General features: G+C 34.2%; 2 protein-coding genes across 2 annotated transcripts; one reads left to right on the top strand and one right to left on the bottom strand.

The window, feature by feature from the left end:
* Positions 1-14,881: 14,881 nt before the first annotated feature.
* Positions 14,882-20,086, bottom strand: LOC105140344 (mitochondrial tRNA-specific 2-thiouridylase 1-like). The gene is made up of 10 exons (XM_011047138.1): positions 19,654-20,086; positions 19,488-19,562; positions 19,038-19,091; positions 18,687-18,765; positions 18,460-18,587; positions 17,689-17,772; positions 16,806-16,889; positions 16,197-16,348; positions 15,782-15,932; positions 14,882-15,577 (listed from the first exon to the last, which is right to left on the bottom strand). Exons 1-10 carry the CDS (start codon positions 20,017-20,019, stop codon positions 15,212-15,214), a joined length of 1,539 nt encoding a protein of 512 aa, XP_011045440.1. The 5' UTR covers positions 20,020-20,086; the 3' UTR covers positions 14,882-15,211.
* A 92-nt stretch (positions 20,087-20,178) lies between these two features.
* LOC105140345 (nucleolar GTP-binding protein 1-like) lies at positions 20,179-23,229 on the top strand. The gene is made up of 3 exons (XM_011047139.1): positions 20,179-20,277; positions 20,519-22,576; positions 22,948-23,229. The coding sequence occupies exon 2, from the start codon at positions 20,537-20,539 to the stop codon at positions 22,565-22,567; it is 2,031 nt and encodes a 676-aa protein (XP_011045441.1). The 5' UTR covers positions 20,179-20,277; positions 20,519-20,536; the 3' UTR covers positions 22,568-22,576; positions 22,948-23,229.
* Positions 23,230-23,508: the final 279 nt, after the last annotated feature.

Here is a 23,508-nt window from a genome sequence, read left to right as displayed (position 1 = left end):
TCAACCAAGTTATTATTAATTTAATTTCTCTTGAGTTTTTTTTTTTGTTACCTAGCTTAATTTCTAGATCTAGCTCTCTGTGGATATGACATCGATCTTACCGAGTTAATTGCTACATCGCACACTCGTGCACTTGCGAGTTAAAACAAGCTGATCATAAAAAGCGGTCAAGCAATTTTGGCGCCGTTGTTGGGGAGCTAACAAGCAAAGGTAACAAATTTAGATTTGATTATTGGAAAAAACAAAAAAAAATCATATATAAAAAATCAATTGGCTAGTTTTACCGCCTCAAAAAAATTGAAAAAAAAATCAAATGGCTGGTTTTACCACCTCAAAAAAAATTGACCTCAACTTTTTGGATATTAGACTGTTGGACTACTAATTGTTAGCTTTTGTTTGGTTCAACCATTTTTCTTTTAATGTTTATTCTAATTAGTTTATAATATTTATTTTTTATATTATAAGGCTAGTTTTACCGCCTTTTGTTTATTTTATTTTATCTAGTTGTATTGTTGTTATTTTTTTTTGTACTTAGCTGGTATTACCGCCTCTTGTTTATTTTATTTTATTTTTTGTTGTTTTTTTGTGATTATTTTTCTTATATTTATTGTTTGAAGTACTTGGCTGGTATTACAGCCTCTTTATTCTTGCTTGTTATAATTGTCTTTTAATGTTTATTATTGTTGATATTGCTTATTAGTTGAAGTGTGCATTTTCTAATTTGTTGTATTTTTATTTTTGAGCTATTACTTTATCGTTTACATTTCATTTACTTTTATTTGCAATCTTCTTTTTCCTGTTTCCTTTCTTTTCATATTCATATAATTGTTATATTATTATTATTTTTTCATCATGGCTAATGTTGAAGATATAGAGGGTGAAGGGAGTGTTCAAAGTAATTGACCTCCACAATTCAATGATCAACCTAATTTTTGAACTCTTAGAGAGTATCTTCACCCAGCTAGACAAAGTACACCTTCGTGTATTATCTTGCCTCTGAACCAACAAGCTTTCAATTTGAAACCAGGCATGATCCAACTTCTTCCCACATATCATGGTATGGATTCTGAAAATCCATATATACACATTAAGGACTTTGAAGAGGCATGTAATACTTTTATTGATAGAACATGCACTGAAGAAACTATTCGGCTGAAATTATTCCCATTCTCTCTAAAGGATAAAGCCAAGCTTTGGCTAAACTCCCCGCGTCCTAGGTCTATAGGTACATGGAGAGAAATGCAAGCTGAATTTTTGAAAAAATACTTCCCCACTCATAGGACAACAGCCTTACAACATCAAATGATGAATTTTTCTTGTAATCCAAATGAGTCATTTCACCAAGCTTGGGAAAGGTTCAAAGACTTGTTAAATGCATGCCCCCACCATGGTTTTGAGATGTGGAGGTTAGTGAGTTTCTTCTATGACTCTCTTACCGCAGATTTTAAAAAGCTAGTGTCAACCATGTGTAATGGTGAGTTTTATGACAAAGAACCAAGTGAGGCCTTTGATTTTTTTGATCAATTGGCTGAAAACACAAAGCAATGGGAGACTTCTCTCCTAGTTCATGTTGAGTCTAGAAACACCATTTCTCATTCAAGTGGGAAGTTTCAATTGAAAGAGACTGATGACCTCAATGCTAGATTAGCCTCATTGGCTAGGAAAGTAGACTCTCTTGGATTAAAAAAGTGCATGTCATGAGTGAACAACAAGAGGAAAGTTGCGTTGTTTGTGAGAGCAAATGGCATAGGACAATTGAGTGTCCTACCATTCCAGCCTTCAAGGAAGTGCTATATGGCCAAACTTCTAATTCAAGTAATGTTAGAAAGCCATTTCCAAACCAAGTAGGCAATCCCTACTCTGAGACCTATAATCCTGGATGGAGGAACCACCCAAATTTTGGATGGAGAAATGAGAGCTCTTCAGTACCTCAAACATTTCAACCTCCATTCCAACCATTTCATGCTCCCACACATAACACATACCAACCACCTCATAAGAGATCCCTAGAGGATACTCTTCAACAATTCATGCAAACGCAATGAGGAATCAACAACCAAGCTTACAAATTCCAAGACCAGACCAATAGGACCTTAGATGACATTTGAAGTCAACTAACTAAGTTGACTCAATCACTAAGCATTCAAGAGATGGGAAAAATCCCAGCTCAACCAATGCCCAATCCTAGAGGTTAGGTACACATGAGTGAATCCTCACCTAGTGAACCTTCAAACCATGAACAAGTCCAAGCCATCACTACCCTTAAAAGTGGAAAGATTGTTGACAAAGGTATAGGTTTTAGGATTCCTAAAGGTATTGTGGAGGAGAAATCTAGGGAAAGTGAAGAGGGAATCAAAACACAAGCGACAAATGAGAGTTTGAGTGACAAAGAAGGTGAGATAAATGAGAAAGAGATGAGTGAGAAAGGAGATGATTTAAGAAAAATTAGAGTCAAAGTAAGTGATTTAGAATTTGTTCCTAGAGCACCATTTCCACAAAGGTTAGGGAAACCTAAACAAGATCTTATGAACTCAAAAATCTATGAATTGTTCAAAGAAGTGAAAGTCAATATTCCACTCCTTGATGCAATCAAACAAGTTCCATCTTATGCAAAGTTTCTTAATGATTTATGCACAGTCAAAAGGAGATTGAATGTGAAAGAAAGAGCTTTTCTGACTTAACATGCTAGTACCATCATCCAGTTTAAGACCCCTCCCAAATACAAAGATCCTGGTTGTCCTACCATTTCATGCATTATTGGAAGTCATAAGATAGATCAAGCTTTGTTGGTTTTAGGAGCAAGTGTGAATTTAATACCCTACACTGTTTACGAACAATTAGGTTTAGGAGAAATCAAGCCTACTCGAATCACCCTTCAATTAGATGATAGGTCAATCAAGATTCCTAGAGGTATCATTGAGGATGTGTTGGTCCAAGTAGATAAATTCTACTTTCCTGTTGATTTTGTAGTGTTAGACACCGCACCAATTCAAGGTTCTAATGCTCCCATCCTAGTCATTTTAGGGAGACCTTTCCTAGCTACATCCAATGCCTTAATTAATTGTAGGAATGGGGTGATGAAATTTTCTTTTGGGAATATGACTATGGAGATGAACATATTCAATGTCTCCAAACAAATTGGGGAACATGAGGACATTAAAGAGGTAGATTTGATCCAAACAGTTTATCAAGAACACTTTGAGAGAGTGTGGATCAAGGATCCATTGGAGAGAACTTTAATTCATGATGAAATATTTTTTTCTTTGGAATATGTTGATGAGGAAGTAAGAGAACTCGAGACTTATCTAGATCCAATGCCTATTATGTCAATAGGTCAATGGACCCCATCGTTTGAGCCTTTGATTTCAACCCAAGTGAAAGTTAAGGCATCTTTTGTCCAGCCTTATAAACTAGAAAGGAAGCCTTTATTGAGTGATCTTAAGTATGCATTTCTAGGGGAAGATGAATCATATCCTATTGTGATCTCATCAAAACTTAGCATAGAGCAAGAACAAAAACTTTTGAGAGTGGTGAGAAAACACAAGAAAGCAATTGGGTGGAAAATTACTGACTTGAAAGGAATTAGCCCTCTTTTATGTACACATAGAATCTATCTTGAAGAAGAGGCTAAATCTGTGAGGCAAATGCAAAGACGATTGAACCCAAACATGAAAGAAGTAATGAGAGGTGAAATGCTTAAGCTACTTGATGTAGGTATCATTTACCCTATTGCAAACTCAAAATGGGTTAGTCCAACCCAAGTTGTCCCTAAAAAATCTGGAGTCACGGTAGTGAAGAATGAAAATAATGAGCTGGTACCAACTAGAATCCAAACTGGATGGCGTATGTGCATTGATTATCGTAAATTGAACATGGTGGCTAGGAAGGACCATTTTCCGTTTTCATTTTTAGACCAAGTGCTTGAAAGAGTAGCGGGAAGAGCTTTCTATTGTTTTCTTGATGGATACTCAGGTTACAACCAAATTGAGATTTCTTTAGAAGACCAAGAAAAAACCACTTTCACTTGTCCTTTTGGTACCTATGCTTATAGAAGAATGCCTTTTGGTTTGTGTAATGCACCAGCCACTTTTCAAAGGTGTATGATGAGTATCTTTAGTGACATGGTGGAAATTTTTTTGGAAGTTTTCATGGATGATTTTTCAGTTTATAGGGATTCTTATGAGTTGTGTTTAATGCATTTAGAAAAAGTCCTTGAAAGATGTGAAGAGAGCAATCTTGTACTCAATTGGGAGAAGTGTCATTATATGGTGACACATGGCATTGTCTTAGGTCACATTGTGTCTTCAAAAGGAATAGAGGTAGATAAGTCAAAAGTGGAAATCATTCAAAAATTACCTACCCCTAGGACTGTGAAAGATGTGAGATCCTTTTTAGGACATGCTGGTTTTTATGGAAGATTCATTCATTCTTTTAGTACCATTGCCAAACCATTGTGTAACTTATTGTCACAAGATGTCCAATTTGATTGGACATCAAAATGTCAAAAAGCTTTTGAAAAGCTTAAAGGGTTGTTGACAACTGCACCAATCATGCAAGCTCCTGATTGGTCTTTACCATTTGAACTGATGTGTGATGCTAGTGATTTTGTGGTTGGGGCTGTTTTAGGGCAAAGAAAAGACAAGAAACCTCATGTCATATATTATGCTAGCAAGACTTTGAATGATGCTCAATTGAATTACACTACAACTGAAAAAGAATTTTTAGCTGTGGTCTTTGCATTAGACAAGTTTAGGTCTTATTTGGTTGGATCTCTTGTTATTGTTTTCACTGATCATGCAGCATTGAAATATTTGCTCACAAAACAAGATGCAAAATCATGTTTGATTCAATGGATCCTCCTACTCCAAGAGTTTAACCTTGAAATTCGAGATAAAAAGGGAGTAGAGAATATAGTGGCTGATCATTTGTCTCGTCTTTCAAGCTATGAGACCATAATTGATGAATCTCCAATAAATGAACTCTTTGCTAATGAAAATTTATTTTATGGAGGTACTGTCTCCTACATTTGTTCTCCATGGTATGCTGACATAGCAAATTACCTAGCCACAAGTCAGATTCCTTCTCATTGGTCTAAACTTGACAAACAAAAATTCTTGTGCAATGTGCGCACCTTTTTTTGGGATGACCCCTACCTATTTAAATACTGTCCTAACCAAATTATCAGGCGGTGCATCCTTGATCATGAAATTCCAAGGGTCATTGATTTTTGTCATGCATTAGCCTGTGGGGCGCATTTCTCTTCCAAGAAAACCATTGCCAAAATCTTGTAGTGTAGTTTTTATTGGCCCACCATATTTAAAGATGTTCTTCACTTCGTTCAAAAACTTTTCTTTGTCTTGGGTACTCCAATCAACTGGCAAATCTCCTACAGCAAGAAAATTGATATTTTTATCATACTAAGGCATTGGACTAGGAGAAAGTAAGGATTCGTTAAGAAAGTAATCATTGATTGGTGTGATGTCAAATGTCGAATTTGTTGTCACTTTTAACAAAAAATCCGCACCAACATTTTCTGTGTGGTTTTCATATGTGATTTCTTCCGCAGAATAAGTCATTTGCAAATCTTCAGATTCATCTAACTCATTTTTACTTAAAGTAGATTCAAGTTGATCATAAACTAATTTGTCAATATGATCTACTTCTTGTAAATCATTATCATCTCTAGGTTGCTTGTAAATGTTGAAAATATTCACCTCCAATATCATGTTTCCAAATAATAGGAAATGAATTACATACTTCAACAGGTTGCTAAAATAACAGGAAATGAATTACATGCTTCAACAGGTTCTGTGTCCAAGACAATAAAATCCACAGGATAAATGAATTTATCGACTTGTACTAACACATCTTCAACTATTCCTCTAGGCATTTTTACAAATCTATCGGCAAGTAAAAGAGTTATAGAAGTTGGTTTTAACTCACCTAGATTGAGACTCTGAAAAACTGAATATGGAAGTAAATTCACACTAGCACCGAGATCAAGTAAGGCTCTTTCAATTTTATGCTCTCCAATAAAGCAAGAAATTATAGGACAACCAGGGTCTTTATATTTCAAAGCATTATTGTTTTGAAGAATAGCACTTACTTGTTCGGCTAGAAAGGCTTTCTTTTTTACATTCAGTTTCCTCTTCACAGTGCATAGATCTTTCAAAAATTTAGCATAGGAAGGAACCTGTTTAATAGCATCCAGCAAAGGTATATTGATCCTTACCTGTTTGAAAATTTCAAAAATTTCAGAGTTGTGATTGACTTTCCTTTGTTTAGTCATGGCTTGAAGAAATGGAAGTGGTGGTGGGGAATCAGTCATTTCTTTAAAATTTTCAGATTCAACCCCTTCCTTACCCTCAGAGATTGACTCATGATCTTTCTCACAAGGTTCAAGAGTGAGTTTTTCAATAACCTTACCACTGCGAAGAGTAGTGACTGATTTGACTTGATCCATGTGTTGGCTTCCAGAACTACTTGCATTTGCATTGTATTGCCCCTTGGGATTTTGTTGTGGTTGAGATGGAAACTTACCTTTCTCTTAGAAACTGAGAGCAGATGTTAATTTTGCAAGAGTATCTTTAAAATCTGTCATGTTTTGAGCAAGTTGAGTGTTGATTGTCTCTTACTTTTCAATGAATACATGTAATGTTTCCTCAAGATTTCTTCTAGGAGGTGGAGCATAAAGAGGTGCATATCGATGAGAATTTTGGAAATTATGGTGTGCTTGAAACGGTGGTTGTGAAGTTTGTGCATTGTTGTTCTCACTCTTCCAACTGAAATTTGGGTGATTTCTCAAACCAGGGTTGTATGTTTGGGAGTATGGGTTGTGGCTGGCCCTTTGGAAACTATTTAAAGCATGGGCTTGTTCATGGAGACATTCCTTAAAAGAAGGCAAGGTTGGACAATTAGTGGCTGAGTGCTCATTGGTTTCACACATTTGACACACAATGTTTTCAACAGATTTTAATTGACCATTCTTTTTCAATTCTAGTGCCTCGACTTTTCTAGCTAAAGATGAAAACTTAGCTTGAAGGTCATGATCTTCCCTAATGAAAGCAAAGCATAAACATTACACAAAATACAAAGAGAGAAAGCAAGAGCATGATCTTGATTTGGAAACCAAGATGCCTAAATGCATGGCAAATGCCTCCTTTTATAGGCCAAAATTAGGAACTATTGATTTGATGACTAATTGATGAGTGGGTGACCAACTCTTGACTTGGTGACAATCCTTATCTTCTCTTGTTTGCCCAAAACATCATTGATAAAGTCAAAATTGGAACCACTTGAAAACATAAAAGTTGTAGGAAATTGTCTCATCTAGCTTGTGTAAAAACTTTAGATCATTTGGACTTTCAGAACTCCAGATATGGGTCAAACACTGAACAATGCTCGGGCTGCAAGATATATTCGGACTTCTTTATAATTGCTACAATTTGGACTTGAAAATGGCCTTTTTAGATCTTGGGCTCATATGAAAGTTGTAGGCCTATGTCTTACCTTTGTATCCATATCAAGTAGATCTAAATCGGAGATCTACAGCTCCAAATATGATCCAATTACTGAACAATGTTCCAGTTTGGATTTCACCAACATCTCTTTTCTAAGTTTGGTCATCTCTTTGTCCTTTCAATTTCAGTTCTTAAATTCATCAATCAATTCTTTCATTTATGTGATAAGCCTGCATTTAAAATAAACGTTTACGACAAATTAAAGGTATCTTATATTATTAGAAAGAGAAGAAGAAGAAGATGATGAGAACTTGAAGATGAAAAATTAATGTAAGGATTAAACAATAATAAGAACAAATGTCAAGGTTAGAGGTTCCACTAATGGTATGTCAAACAAGTATAGTATAAACTCTTATTATTCAATTGGAAACTACACACAAAGGAGGTTCCAATCAGATTATAGATTGTTAACATGATTACATTAGTCATCTTATTCGATTAATGCTAGTACTTGTAAATCTCGTCAAGCATTCATAATTATAACTTATGTTAACAACAAATCAAGTTCCTTTCATAGCTCAGGTGTCGGTTATACCATACAATATGAACTATGAAAGTGCCAAGCATTTGTTGTACCAAGTGTTATACAACATAAATCAAGATTAGTTATTTAACAAGCAAAGTATTAAAGAGTGAACAAGATAACAAATACAAAACATGTTAGTATCAAACATTAAAGTCCATATTGAGTTTACACTATACTTATTCTTACACCATTAGTGTAACCTTTTCACCTTGACATAATAAACTTAGCTAGACATAACAAAAAAAAGAAAAATAAATAAACAAAATAAGAACATAAATAAGATAAGAGTTAACAAAGTAAAGGAAATGAATTGAAAGGCATAAACTTGATATTAATGAAAGCAAAACATAAGCAATACAAAAAATACAAAGAAAACTAAATACAAAGAAAACTAAAACATAAGCAAGAGCATGATCTTGATCTGGAAACCAAGATGCCTAAATGCATGGCAAATGCCTCCTTTTATAGGCCAAAATTGGGAACTATTGATTTGATGACTAATTGATGAGTGGGTGGCCAACTCTTGACTTGGTGACAATCCTTATCTTCTCTTGTCTACCCAAAATGTGTTGGCTTCCGCAACTACTTGCATTTGCATTGTATTGCCTCTTGGGATTTTGTTGTGGTTGAGATGGAAACTTACCTTTCTCTTGAAAACTGAGAGCAGATGATAATTTTGCAAGAGTATCTTTAAAATTTGTCATGTTTTGAGCAAGTTGAGTATTGATTGTCTCTTGCTTTTCAATGAATGGATACAAAGTTTCCTCAAAATTTCTTGTAGGAGGTGGAGCTTGAGGAGGAACATATCCATGATAATTTTGGAAATTATAGTGTGCTTGAAACTGTGGTTGTGAAGTTTTTGCATTGTCACTCTTCCAACTGAAATTTTGGTGATAAGTTGTTCTCACTCTTCCAATTGAAATTTGGGTGATTTCTCCAACCAGGGTTGTATGTTTGGGAGTATGGGTTGTGGTTGGCCCTTTGGAAACTGTTTAAAGCATGGGCTTGTTCATGGAGACATTTCTTAAAAGAAGGCAAGGTTGAACAATCGTTGGTTGAGTGTTTAGACATTCTTTAAAAGAAGGCAAGGTTGGACAATCGTTGGTTGAGTGTTCATTTGTTTCACAGATTTGACACACAATGTTTTCAACAGATTTTAATTGACCACTCTTTTTCAATTCTAGTGCCTCGACTTTTCTAGCTAAAGATGCAAACTTGGCTTGAAGGTCATGATCTTCCCTAAGGTTGTACATGCCTCCACTAGATGTGTGAGGTTGAGTTTTACTCGGTGCCTCATAAGTACCCGCGGTGTCCCAATTTTGAGCATTTTCAGCTAACAAGTCTAAGTACTCCATTGCTTCATCAGGGTCTTTATCTTCAAAAGTTCCATTGCACATCAATTCAACCATTTGCCTATCTTTAGGTGTTAACCCTTCATAGAAATGTGAAACCAATCTCCATGTTTCAAAACCATGATGAGGGCAAGTACTAAGCAAGTCTCGATACCTATCCCAACTCCTGGTTTTTGAGTGAAAGTGGTGATTTGTCTTTTGAAAGAGTTTGTTCGATGAGATGGGAAAAACTTCTTTAAAAACTATTGTTGCATTTCATCCCAAGCACGAATGGATCCTGGTCTCAAATTTTGTAGCCATGTTTTAGCTTTATCTTTTAATGAAAAAGGAAAAAGCTTTAATCTGATGGTGTTCATGCTACAATTTAAATTATTATATGTGTTGCAAACCTCCTCAAATTCCTTTAAATGCAAGTATGGATTTTCCAATTTTAAGCCATGCAAAGAAGGTAAAAGTTGAATAATGTCTGGTTTAAAATTAAAATGAGATGCACCGGGAGGAAAAACTATACATGATGGTGCACTTGTTCTTATGGGATTCATGTGGTCTCTAAGTGTTCTGACACGGTTATTCTCATTATTCTCATTATGAAGTGATTGATTATCTTCTTCGACCATATTTTTTGAAAATGATGAGGATACCCTACAAAGTCTACCACTTGATATATGTGACCACACTTTCATGCACGTGTAGGAATAGAATAAAAGGAAGAAGAAAACAAAAAAAGAAGAAACAAGAGAAAAGAAACAAAGTTATATACAAGAAAAGTGAAAAGTGAAAATAAAATAGATATTATAATTTATACAAAACTTACCTCCCCGGCAACGGCGCCAAAAACTTGACACGACGAAAAGATTGATGTCTTCTCCCAAGTGCAGGAGTGTCGAAGTAATAAATAACCCGGCAAGACCGGGGTCGAACCACAGGGAGGTTAATTGTACAAATTATAAATAACAACAATAACAATAACAATAACAACAACAATATAATAATAATAATAATAATAATAATAGTAGTACTAATAATACTAATAATAATAATAATAATAATAATAATAATAATAATAGTAATAATAATAGTAGTAGTAATAATAATAATAATAATAAAGAAAGGGAAGAAGAAAAAGATGATGAGAACTTGGAGATGGAAAATTAATGTAAGGATTAAACAATAATAATAACAAATGTCAAGGTTAGAGGTTCCACTAATGGTATATCAAACAAGTATAGTATAAACTCTTATTATTGAATTGGAAACCACACACAAAGGAGGTTCCAATCAGATTATATATTGTTAATATGATTACATTAGTCATCTTATTCAATTAATGCTAATACTTGTAAATCTCGTCAAGCATTCATGATTATAACTTATGTTAACAACAAATCAAGTTCCTTTCATAGCTCAGGTGTCGGTTATACCATACATTATGGGCTATGAAAGTGCCAAGCATTTGTTGTACCAAGTGTTATACAACATAAATCAAGATTAGTCATTTAACAAGCAAAGTATTTAAGAGTGAACAAGATAACAAATATAAAACATGTTAGTATCAAACATTAAAGTCCATATTAAGTTTACATTATACTTATTCTCACACCATTAGTGTATCCTTTTCACCTTGACATAGTTAACTTAGCTAGACATAATGAAAGAAAGAAAAATAGATAAACAAAATAAGACCATAAAAGCTAACTAAGTAAAGGAAAGGAAATGAAAAGCACAAACTTAGTATTAATGAAAGCAAAGCATAAACACTACAAAAAATACAAAGAGAGAAAGGAAGAGCATGATCTTGATCTGGAAACCAAGATGCCTAAATGCATGGCAAATGCCTCCTTTTATAGGCCAAAATTGGGAACTATTGATTTGATGACTAATTGATAAGTGGGTGGCCAACTTTTGACTTGGTGACAATCCTTATCTTCTCTTGTCTGCCCAAAACGTCATTGATAACGTCAAAATTGGAGCCAGGTCCAAACATAAACGTTGTAGGCAATTGTCTCAGCTTTCTTGTGTAAAAAATTCAGCTCATTTGGACTTCTAGAACTCCAGATATGGCCAAAATACCGAACAGTGCTCGGGCTGGAAGACAGATTCGGGCTTCTTTGTTGTTGCTACAATTTGGACTTGATAATGGCCTTTTTAGATCTTGGGCTCCATATGAAAGTTGTAGGCCTATGTCTTACCTTTCCATCCATATAAATTGGACCTAAATCTGAGATCTGTAGCTCCAGATATGACCCAATTACCGAACAATGTTCCGGTTTGGATTGCACCGACATCTCTTTTCTAAGTTTGGCCATCTCTTTATCCTTGCAATTTAAGTTCTTCAAGTCATCAATCAATCCTTTCATTTATGTGATAGGTCTGCATTAAAAATAGACATTTACCACAAATTAAAGGTATCTTATATTATTAGATACATTATTATAAAACATATTTTAGTTAAGGAGTTATTGATACTTCAAGTGCAAAATGATGATATAAAACCATGATAAAAATGCACTTTTAAGTATTAATCAGTCCTTGGTGTCATATTAGTGCAATTTCACCTTCAATTGAGTAATAAACTTCTAATTTTTTTAATTTGACCCATGATTCTGTTTAATTACAACTTCTTTATTTACGCGTGTTTTTTATTTCGGTCATTGGTTTCAGATTTTTTTCAATTAAGTTTCTAATTGGCTATCAAACTTCAATATTTATGCAATTAAGCTCCTGATTTGACTAAATTAACTCTCAAAAATTATATTTTGACCTCAGAACTAGAATTTCTTCCAATTTAAGCCCAAATTAACTTCAAAATCAATTTTTCTTGTAATCAAACCTTTTATAACTTCAATTAAACCTTCAATAAAATTTAATTGAGTCCATAAAAATTTAATTTCAAAATTTTCTTCCTCAAATTAAATTTTCTTTGTCAACAAGACTCTCATCAGTCAATAAAATACTGTCAAATTTTAATATTTATATTTTTAAACCTCCTCAACTGATTTTAACCATTTTTTAGGGCACTTTGACATTCTATTTTGAACAGTTATATTTTTTTTTTGTACGGAGACTCAAAAATGGGTTGTGACATCCAATGAAATGATGAAATTAAAAAAATCAATTAAAAAAATATGAGTTAACTTAAATTAACTTACTAAACATGTGATATAGATTATAAAACTATGATAAACTCATAGAAAATAAATCAAAATAATTATGAAATTTATTTTCTAACCAACTCAGTCTTGAAATGATGAAACTATAAAAAATTAATAAAAAAATAAAAAAACTAAACTAAAAATATCATTATTCTAGAAAATAATACTTTGTAAAGGGATGGAAAATGAAACCACCTACTCTATTAATTTTGGTCAATTCTTCCCTGGCTAAATTACCTAATCAGAACAGCTATTAAATTATTGATAGGCGTGGGACCTACCAATGGTTTCCACAGAAACGCTTGGATTACTGGATTGTTTTTTTTTATTAATAGGTGGAGTTCCAATTATCTAACAGGTAGAGAATTTAAAATATTTATATTTTATTTATATATAATAGAAGAGTCTCATCATCCTCATCCCACAATGGTTGCAACATAATGAAAGTGCCGTGTGATATCCCAATCTCTTGAGATTATTATGGAGGGGCGGCCATACTTCTCTCCCTTCAACAGTGTTGTTTTTCTATTTTTATTTTTTTAATCACCAAACTTTATTTTTTTCAATTTCTTTTGTTTTCAAAATTTTTTACTCTTTGTATATCATTGCAATTCTTAGTTTGTATTGATTTTGAGTCCAATTTAATTAAATAAGATTTAAATTTGTAATGAAAAAACAACTAAAAAAAAGAAGGTTTTTTCTAGATTCACATAAAAAAATTATTTTTATATAGAAATTCTTTGATCAATTAATTTTTATCTTATTATTAGGGCCTGTTTGGAATTGTAATAATTGTAATTGTTCAAAATACTTTTTATTTAGAAATATATTAAAATAATTTTTTTTATTTTTTTAAATTATTTTTGACATCAGCACATCAAAACAATTACTTTTTATCTTAAAATATATTTTTTTTTCATTCTAAGCAAAAAAAATTTAAAATTTTTAAGAAAATGATCTCACCACATTCCCAAACACTCCATAATTTTAGGATTTACATTTTACTTTCTAATTTCTTAGTTTTGAAAAATAAGAGAAAAAATAGTCAAAAAATAATGAATAATAGAGAAAATAGCCAACAACTGAAATATTTTTTAACATTCATCTCATTGAAAAAAAGTAGATTGATATTTAAAAAATTATTTTATTTGAGGATGTTTTGGTCAATTTAAAAATATTTTCAAATCATAAATGAATTTATTAAGATACTCAAATATTTTTTAGAATTTTTTTATTATATAAAATGAGATTTCAGATTTTAAATTCTTGGAACCCAACTTTATATGCATCTCTGGTGGTGGTGATATATATATATAGCGGATGACTTATTATCCAATGCAAAATAAAAAGAAAAAAAGAAAAAAGAAGGGTAGATTGTCTGGCTTTCTTTGTATTGGGCTAGCTGTACTAGCTACCACTCAAGCCCTGGTTGCTATCCCTTTTTTATAGCCATTTAGTTATAGTTTTTTTTTTTTTTTTGACTTTTTTCTTAATTTTTAAGTTAAAATAATAATAAATATTATTTCATCAAATGCAATTCTCTCTCTCTCTCTCTCTTCAAATAAGACTATAGCATTTTGTGTTTCAGTAATATTAGCAATCATTTGGTTAATTATTATATATGAGCCTAATATGTAAAAACAAAAAATTGAGTTCATGAATATTTAATGAAAATAAGATTTTTATTTTTTATTAAGATTAATTATTTTTTTCCTTAATTGCATACATAATACCAAAATTCTCAATATTTTTTAATTAAAACTTTCTTTTCATATCATGATAATTCTTTTTTATTTTTTTAAATTTCATTAAAAAAATGGATTAATATAAAAAAAACATGGTTTAGATTAAAGAGATGCATTCCCCCCTACTTATTTTAAATTATTATTTTTTTTTTACAAAAAAATAATTTAAATTGCCTTTACTTTTAAATAAAAAAACATGCTACTAATAAAAAAAATCAGTAAAAAAATGCATGTATTAGAAAAGAATAATGAATTTTTTTATTACTAATTTAAATCATAATTGTTTAAAGAAATATCTATTTTAATTGTAAAAAGAACTAAATAATAATAGATGTTGAAAACGACCTACGAATGGAGGCATGTGAAAGTGAAACCAGGTTGGATTTCATGGATTATTGGACTCATTTTTTAGGTCTGTCAGTTTTGATTGAAGGAAAAGGCCTACCTTCCCTTATTTAAATTTTGGATATATATTTCTAAATTTTACAAATCCCAGAAGCATTTTATGATATAAAAATTTGAGCAAATTTCGTTTTTGTTAGCTAATTGCTCAGGTGGTAGGGATGCATGCTCCGTCCATGTCACAGCAAGAATTTGACCTCCAACATTTGTATACTTTTTAAGCCGATTATTTTCATGAAACCACAGGTATATCATCAAGGAATGTTCTTCTAATTATACACAGCCCAACCGGTTATAAATGCCGGTTGGCTCTAGTCTCTAGGTAACTACAGCATGCCCTATGATCCAGAGGGTTGAATGGGAGACCAATGTGCTAAAACCTACACTTCCATGCACGAACCATTCCTCACGATTTGAAGACTGTAATATCTGCAACCAGCTCTGCTTCAATTTTTTGCAACCAACTTGCTGGGAATCCAGATATTGCTTCTCATTGAAATATATCCGACTTGTTTTAACTTGTGATGGCAACCCGTGGTTCAGCCAATCCTTTATCAGGTCCTATGCCATCCTTCTGAACAGATTCCTGGTCGGAAGTCTCTGGTTTTACCTTTATCTTAACTGGTTTCCCAAGCTTTGATTTATCTTCTAGTCTAGCTAATTCAAGAGCCTTCTGACATACAGGAAAACCTTTATCATCCCAGGACTCCAAAATCACACCAGAACCTATGCAAGTTCTTCCCTGGTAGAAAGCTGTAAACTGCCCTGCTGCTAGACCTTGATCATCTTCACACAAGTGGACAACCACAACCTCTTCAGGACTATCTTCACCAAGTTCTATCTTTACACTGCAATCATAAAATGTGGGGCCATGTCTGACCTGAAAAGTTTCAAAGAGAGTTGAACTTCAAGATATTAGCAATTGACCGCAACGTACACTAATAGGTAAGGCATAAATGACTCAAATGTTGGATAAATAGGACTACATGGTTGCCAACCAAATAAAAAGGTAAACATTCATGGAGGGAAATGTGCAATATTGGTTATCAAATAATGAATTATGTAGAACATAATTCTTCTATACCTTACACTGAAACTGACTGGTCATATCAGGTGGAGACCCGCTAAGCCATTTCAAGGAGCCAACACGGAATGAGAGCCTTCTTTTGTCTAATGAGAAATAATTTCTTGACACAAACACTACATTATTTTTAACATCCTTCTCAACAACATACCTGCATAAGGTGCACCACACAGAAAAGCCTTCAGCAAACAAAGTGGGCGAAGAAGAGCCCAACATAAGATAAACCATGGCTTTATAATTCAAAAACAAGATTGGAGAAAACACTAGAGGAGAAATATGGCATCTTTAAGTGCACAAAGTTCACAGTGGTAGAAAGAATTTTGGCAAACCATCACATTATATCCTATGAAAAGCATAATATGAATGTTGCCATGGCTATAGATAAGCTATAGATCAACAATTTGGCAAAGCATACCAGGGTCCCCCAGGAAGGCGTAAGCCTTGACGTTGACCAATTGTGTAGAACCAAAATCCCCGATGAATGCCAAGGAAATCTCCTGTCTCAGCTTCCAAAATCACACCTTCACTCTCTCCAATATGTCTCACAACAAATTCGCTAAATTTTATCTACAAAAAGAAGAGTTCTAAGATAATGCAATCTCAAGTCACTATTAAGACCAGGTTCAACTTTTTAAAGACTAAGCATGTTTCAAATTTGAAATGGCCACTAAAAATAGAATAACAGCAAATAAAGAAAGTTTAGAACCGGTCAAGGCTAATATCAGAAAGTTCTGAAAAATGAAGTTCAATGAAGGATATTTCTTTTGTCATCCATCCAAATCAACAAGGCATTACAAGCTTATAAAGGACAAAGTTTTATGCAAACTAAACTTAGCTATACATTAGCTAGAGTTAATAGGCATCAATTTGCTTGCTTTTCATTAATGGGTCTGGTTTCCAAAATAAAATGCATTGCTATCAACAGCACATTTGTTGAGCAGATATAGCACATAAAACATCACATCTTAAAAATGTTTCCTGTACCATGCAAGGAATGTGGCAAAAAACTGCCATTAGGAAGTACCTTTCCAAGGAAGCATATTCCTTGTGAATCCTTTCTGTCTTTGTTAGGCAAATCAAATTTTGAGGCAAGATTGCGAACTTCTTCCTGCAACAATGGAGACAGAAATATTCATTTTTTAGAAATAAAGGAAGAAATAAAAATTTTTTTTTGGAAGACTTCTGCAATCATAAGAAATAGAGCCATGCAACGAATTACAACTGTAGCATGATATACTGTAATATACTTTCAAAATGAAGAACATAAAAAATTAAAAATAAATAAATAGATGGAAACTTCAGTTCCAAGAAGACTTTCCAAGAAAATATCAGCTTTAAATTACCAGAACTTCATGTTCTCATGTTACACAACTCATTTAAAATGACATAGTCAAGTCAACAAGTCATTTGAACACTTGCATCTATCAATTTACTATTATAGTGTATGATGGAGCCATGTTGAGCTAACTTATTGTTGGCATACACTGCAATACTTCTTTATCTCACCTACGTTATCAAATCAAATGCACAAACTAAAAAAAAAAAGGTAGAAAAACTAAAAGATCCATGGGCTATAAAAAAATACAACTCTTTAAAAAATCTTGGGATGATTATAATACTCTTATATTTTGTCTTTAATATCCATCCCTACTGTCCCCACCATTTATTATTTTGCTAATGAGAAATATGTTACTTTTAAAAGTCCTGTGTGAATTCTCCACATCACATCAATCTAACACAATTTTTTTAAAACTTAAACAGAGAATGATAATAAGTATTCCAATACCCCCATGTGCTGAGAAACTAAATAATAGTCTTCTAATTGATGAGTTAATGATATAAATGCATGGAAGACTATCAAACTCATATTATAAGTAAAAATATGGCAGCTCATATAAACAACTCACCTTTGGAATACACCCAAGTGGAAAAATAAGACGTTTAAGCTGAGCTTGTGCCAAATGTGAGAGAAAATACGTTTGATCCTTGAGCTGTAGATCATACTTATTAACATTAACAACACACAATAGACAAATGCTTCAAGTAATCTGTTAGGCACCAATCCTCATGATAGAAATAACACAAAAACATCATACAGGCATAAATGTAATTTGAATATGGGCAGTTAAATTTATCAGAGTTTCAGGATAAAGTTTATGGAACAAATATGATAAGTAGAATTTTTATCTATCAAATGACATTGAAGATCTAAGTGATCTCTCAAACTGATTCCCCAGTTTTACTCTTGGTGAGAGATAATGCAGAACTTTTGGGGAAGAAAATCAGTGATTTCTGTGCACATATTGCAAGGAAAAAAAATGCTGAAAATAACTGTCTTCTTTTCTTATGTGGGCAACTAAAAACTCTTCACAGTACCTAGATTCACACATTACAAATTCTAATATGACTTTAAACCATCTAATGAGAAAAATTCACATAATGGATTCGAAGAAACTACTAAAATATGATTGTAAATTTAAAACCCCATTTACCACAAGGCTTCCACCTTAAAGCATCAACAATGTCGTGATTGTGTTGATGAAAGAATGTATCAGGCATCTTAGAAAATGAAACACAATTAACCAATTACAGTTTTAAGACAATACTCAAAAGACTGATAATAAAGCAAAAGAGACAAGAAAAGCAAAAGATCAGAAGATATGTTCTCACTTAATTACCTTGTCCTTTGAGAGTTCTAAAACAGATGGCTTATTTATTTGATTTGAAACTGGATGAATGACACGGGCATAATGCCCTGAAGCAACATAATCAAATTCCATGTTGTTGATGGCATCAATGAATGCACCTGAAATTTTTGTATTTCAAAGAAAAAGTTACGCACAAAGATAGTCTGAATCAACTAATCAAAGGATAAATTCACGTGTTCAAGCTCAGCTAGAGGTACCAAACTTAATTCTTGTATTGCAAAGAACATCAGGATTGGGAGTGCGGCCACATCGATACTCTTCAATAATATATGACACCTGGAAAATTAACCATCAATTTTCATTACTTCACCGACCATAAAAATGTCTTCACAGCTTCATCCAGATTCTCCAACAAGAAGACTGACCAGAAAAAGCAGATTTTCCACTATACAACAAATAGAGCAAATAAAATAACAGAGTTTCCTTTTCTTCATTTTTAGGGGGAATTGTATCTAACAAAAAAGCTCTCTGATCAACTATACAGAAATAACCAAGTGAGAAAGCAAAAAAATAAACGAAGGAAATGTTCTTGTAGTGGAATCACATACCACATTACTCCAATATTCGTCAGTCAAATGGACAACTTCTAATGGGACACCAACCTGAAAGCCAATGCCATCAAGCTTCAGTTAAACAATCTCTCGCTCTCTCTCTATCTCTCCTGTACAAGCTTATAGATTATAAACCAAGCAAAGAACTTCTCCTACCTAAAAAGTAAGAAAGAAAAATCCTTTCATCGAAATCTTCCATTTCAGAAGCATAATTTTTATGCCAATTTTGTAACTCATAAGAGCAAAGAAAAGGTTGAATTCCAAACAATGAAATGAAACCGCTAAAACAGAATATATGTAAAACATCATCTCAAACTTGGCCAAACGAAAAGAATTTGATCAAAGCTTGGCTTTCGAGAAGGCAAAAGAAGAAACCTACTTTCTTAAATGCAGCTGTACATATTAAAAGCTAGATGTAAAAAAAATGAAGAAAAGAAAGTGATTAACCTGATCACAGACACCTTTTGCAAACTTCAAATCCTCTTCCCATGGACATTCTGACCAAAAGTTGTTAAAATCTTCCTGCAAAACACCAACTCCGAATTAAGACTAATTTCAGACAAAGTTTCAAACTTCGGAGCAAAAGAAAATTGAAAGAAAGAAAATGGGTTACTTGGAACCAAATTTTGAGGTAGAAAGCAGTGCAGTGGTGCCCAGCAGCATGCAAAAGCCGAAGGGCAACGCTACTGTCAACGCCGCCGCTGAGGAGGACAGCAACTCTCAGAGGCTTATCTTTGTCAGCCATACAGCAGGATAAATAATAAGGGTCAACAGAGATGGCATTCTTGCCACTTTCGAAGAGGGTTGTTGGTTTTGGATTGAAAGAATGAGATACCAAAGACGATTGAAAAGGTGCCGTAGAGAAGGAGGAGAGAGAAAAGAAGGGTTTGGGGGTTATTAAAGGAGAAAGGAGGATAGGTTTCGGAGAGAAGAGAGACGGGCGGAGAAGCGGTGTCAGCGCTCCCAGTCTCAGCAACATTGCGGTGACAGGAAGCGACAATCTGAGGTTTTTCTGTTACCCCATGAGATAAGGAGGCAAGGGGTGAAAGGTGGACTACGTGTCTCCTAACGTGCAACCAATATTTTTAAATGAACGACATGTCGTTTCGAAGACAAAACCCTTGCTACATAAGCCGCCTCTTTATTAGTTATAATTTCCTTCCTTTCTCTCTTAAACCCTAGAGAGAGGGCCTCCTGCTTGCGGCGCCCTTCTTCTTTCTCATTTGCTCTCAACAAGGTGAGTGAGAGCTTCTCCTCTTCTCAAACTTTCAATTATTTCTGCTATTGCTAGATTCTTTATCTTCTGCGACTGTATTCTTGCTATGTTGTTATCACCTATTTTTTCCAGTTTTTCAATTTTTTTATGTTTTCAGTTCCTTCAATGGATAGGATTTTTTTCTTAATTAGTATATATATGTTTTTCATCAAGAAAATTGCTAGCGATACCATTTATTTGAATATGTATGTCTGTTTTACAGTGTAGAAAGAGTATAAAGATGGTGCAGTATAATTTTAAGAAGATTACTGTGGTCCCTAATGGGAAGGATTTTGTTGATATCATCCTTTCTCGGACCCAAAGGCAAACACCAACAGTGGTCCATAAGGGTTATGCTATTTCTCGGCTTCGGCAGTTTTATATGCGGAAGGTGAAGTATACTCAGCAGAATTTTCATGAGAAGCTTTCAACAATCGTTGACGAGTTCCCTCGTCTTGATGACATCCATCCGTTTTATGGTGACCTTCTTCATGTGCTGTACAATAAGGATCATTACAAGCTGGCCCTTGGTCAGATTAATACTGCCAGGAATCTTATTAGCAAGATTGCTAAGGATTATGTCAAGTTGTTAAAGTATGGTGATTCGTTGTATCGATGCAAGTCTCTGAAGGTTGCTGCTCTTGGGCGAATGTGCACTGTTATGAAGAGGATTGGCCCAAGTTTAGCTTACTTGGAGCAAATTAGACAGCATATGGCAAGGCTACCTTCAATTGATCCAAATACCCGGACAATCTTGATTTGTGGGTATCCTAATGTTGGGAAGAGCTCTTTCATCAACAAGATCACCAGGGCAGATGTGGATGTGCAACCTTATGCATTCACTACCAAGTCATTGTTTGTAGGCCACACAGATTACAAGTATCTGAGGTACCAAGTGATTGATACACCAGGGATTTTGGATCGGCCTTTTGAGGATCGTAACATTATTGAGATGTGCAGCATCACGGCTCTGGCACATCTTCGAGCGGCTGTGTTATTCTTCTTGGACGTCTCTGGGTCATGTGGATATAGCATTTCTCAACAGGCTGCTTTATTTCATAGCATTAAGTCTTTGTTTATGAATAAACCATTGACCATTGTGTGCAACAAGACCGATTTGCAACCACTTGAAGGGATTTCTGAGGAAGACATGAAGTTGGTCATGGAGATGAAATCAGAAGCTATGAAGACACTGGTTGCTCAAGGAGGTGAAGCTACCAATGATGATGATGTGCTTTTGACTATGAGTACCTTGACCGAGGAGGGGGTGATTGCTGTGAAGAATGCTGCTTGCGAGAGATTGCTGAATCAGCGAGTGGAAATGAAGATGAAATCCAAAAAAATTAATGACTGCTTAAATCGGTTCCATGTAGCAATGCCAAAGCCACGTGATCAAAAGGAAAGGCCACCTTGTATACCTCAAGCAGTTTTGGAAGCTAAAGCTAAGGAGGCAGCAGAGAAGGAGAAAAGAAAAACAGAGAAGGATTTGGAAGATGAAAATGGTGGTGCTGGTGTATACTCTGCCAGTTTGAAGAAGAATTACATCTTAGCCAATGATGAATGGAAAGAAGATGTACTCCCGGAGATTCTTGATGGCCACAATGTGTATGACTTCATTGATCCTGATATTTTGCAAAGGCTCGAGGAGTTGGAACAAGAAGAAGGTATCCGACAGGCAGAAGAAGGAGATGAAGATTTTGAGATGGATGGTGAAGAATTAACTCCTGAAGAGAAAGAAGCCTTGGCTGAGATCAGGAAAAAGAAAAGCTTGCTCATTCAAGAGCATAGAATGAAGAAAAGCACTGCAGAGAGCCGGCCTACTGTACCTAGAAAATTTGACAAGGACAGAAAGTTCACAACAGAAAGAATGGGCAGGCAGCTGTCAGCTATGGGAGTGGATCCTTCTAAAGCAATTAATCGTCTTCGTGAGAGGTCACTCTCTAGGAGGGGCCGCAAAAGAGAGAGGTCAACTGACAGGGGACACGATGATGGTGATGCTATGGATATGGATGTGGACCAGCCAAATAAGAAGCTGCGTTTGAGATCCACATCTCGGTCTAGGTCAAGGTCACGGCCTCCAAATGAGGTTGTTCCAGGAGAGGGCTTCAAGGACTCGGTTCAAAAAAGCAAGGCTCTTAAACTTTTCAAGAAATCTGCTAAAAAGAGGAACAAGGATGCTAGACGTGGAGAAGCAGATAGAGTGATTCCTACACTCAAACCAAAGCACTTGTTCTCTGGGAAACGTTCCATTGGAAAAACACAGAGGCGTTAAATATTTAAGGTAATATTGCATGTGTTGCTTTGGAGTGTTTCCCCGATTAACTCCCTTCCCCTTCTTAAATGTATTGATAGTACTGTGTTGAGGTCTTTTTATGCGAATGGAATCTCTAGATCAGACCTTTATATGATTCAAATTAAGACATAATAGAAGGTTTTCAAGAGGGAACCCCCCTCAAAAAAATAAAAAATTAAAAGAAATAAACAGGGCATTAATTTTACTAGTCTCAGTCAAAGTTATGTTGTTATCTTCCCCGCCTTCATTGTATTTTAAAATTTTCCATGCCATATTCATAACATGTTCTTCTAGCAATCTTGGTGAAAAGAGCACAACTAAAAAAATTAATTCTGGTGATGTGCTTTTTGTTCTTGCAGGGATTGTTGGTATAAACTGCAACAGATTATACTGAATCATGGGATGCACATCCATGCTTGCTGTTTAGGCAATTTTGAGAGAGATTTAGTTACATGTTTGATGCTAGGTTCTGCACCTTCCTGGATAATGTATTTTTGTTGATTGCTTTTCTAAATTTTGCATATTTGAAATTTATTTGGGTGAATCTAAGTTTGGCTGCATGTTCTTTCCATAAAATATTTGTGCTCATGAATTTTTGGTATCTCATGTTTTCAATTGATAATCCCTTTGTTCTACTTGTTTCATGCGGTCTGCCCCTCACTCCGTTTTTTATGCCATCTATTGATAATTTGATACTCTTATCAGTCACTGTTCTGTTTCAGTTTCTTGGCATTGCTGTTTTTCAATTGTTTTATGTCGTTTCTTAGCATATCCTATGTAAACTTTGGTCTTTGAGTTTAAAGATCTTTGCTGTTTTTAGTTTCTCGGTGATTTTGGGGGATGGTTTTTTTTATTGAGCCATCAAGAGGTAAAACTTGCTGAATTTGGTGGTGGTGACAAAAGAACATGAAGGATTATTT

Source organism: Populus euphratica, unplaced genomic scaffold (assembly GCF_000495115.2).
Source record: "Populus euphratica unplaced genomic scaffold, PopEup_1.0 scaffold105.1, whole genome shotgun sequence".
NCBI classification, from domain to species: Eukaryota; Viridiplantae; Streptophyta; class Magnoliopsida; order Malpighiales; family Salicaceae; genus Populus; species Populus euphratica.
The sequence above is the reverse complement of the archived record's forward strand: the minus strand, read 5'-3'. Positions and strand labels throughout refer to the sequence as shown.

What these genes read in the sequence shown, in the direction of transcription:
- LOC105140344 (XM_011047138.1), bottom strand. Translation starts at nt 20,019, where the DNA reads ATGTTGCTGAGACTGGGAGCGCTGACACCGCTTCTCCGCCCGTCTCTC. An exon ending in CACTTGGGTGTATTCCAAAG is followed by an intron (nt 16,890 to 17,688) that starts GTGAGTTGTTTA and finishes CCATTGTTGCAG; the next exon opens with GAAGAAGTTCGCAATCTTGC. An exon ending in CCAGTCAGTTTCAGTGTAAG is followed by an intron (nt 15,578 to 15,781) that starts GTATAGAAGAAT and finishes GAAACTTTTCAG; the next exon opens with GTCAGACATGGCCCCACATT.
- LOC105140345 (XM_011047139.1), top strand. Translation starts at nt 20,537, where the DNA reads ATGGTGCAGTATAATTTTAAGAAGATTACTGTGGTCCCTAATGGGAAG.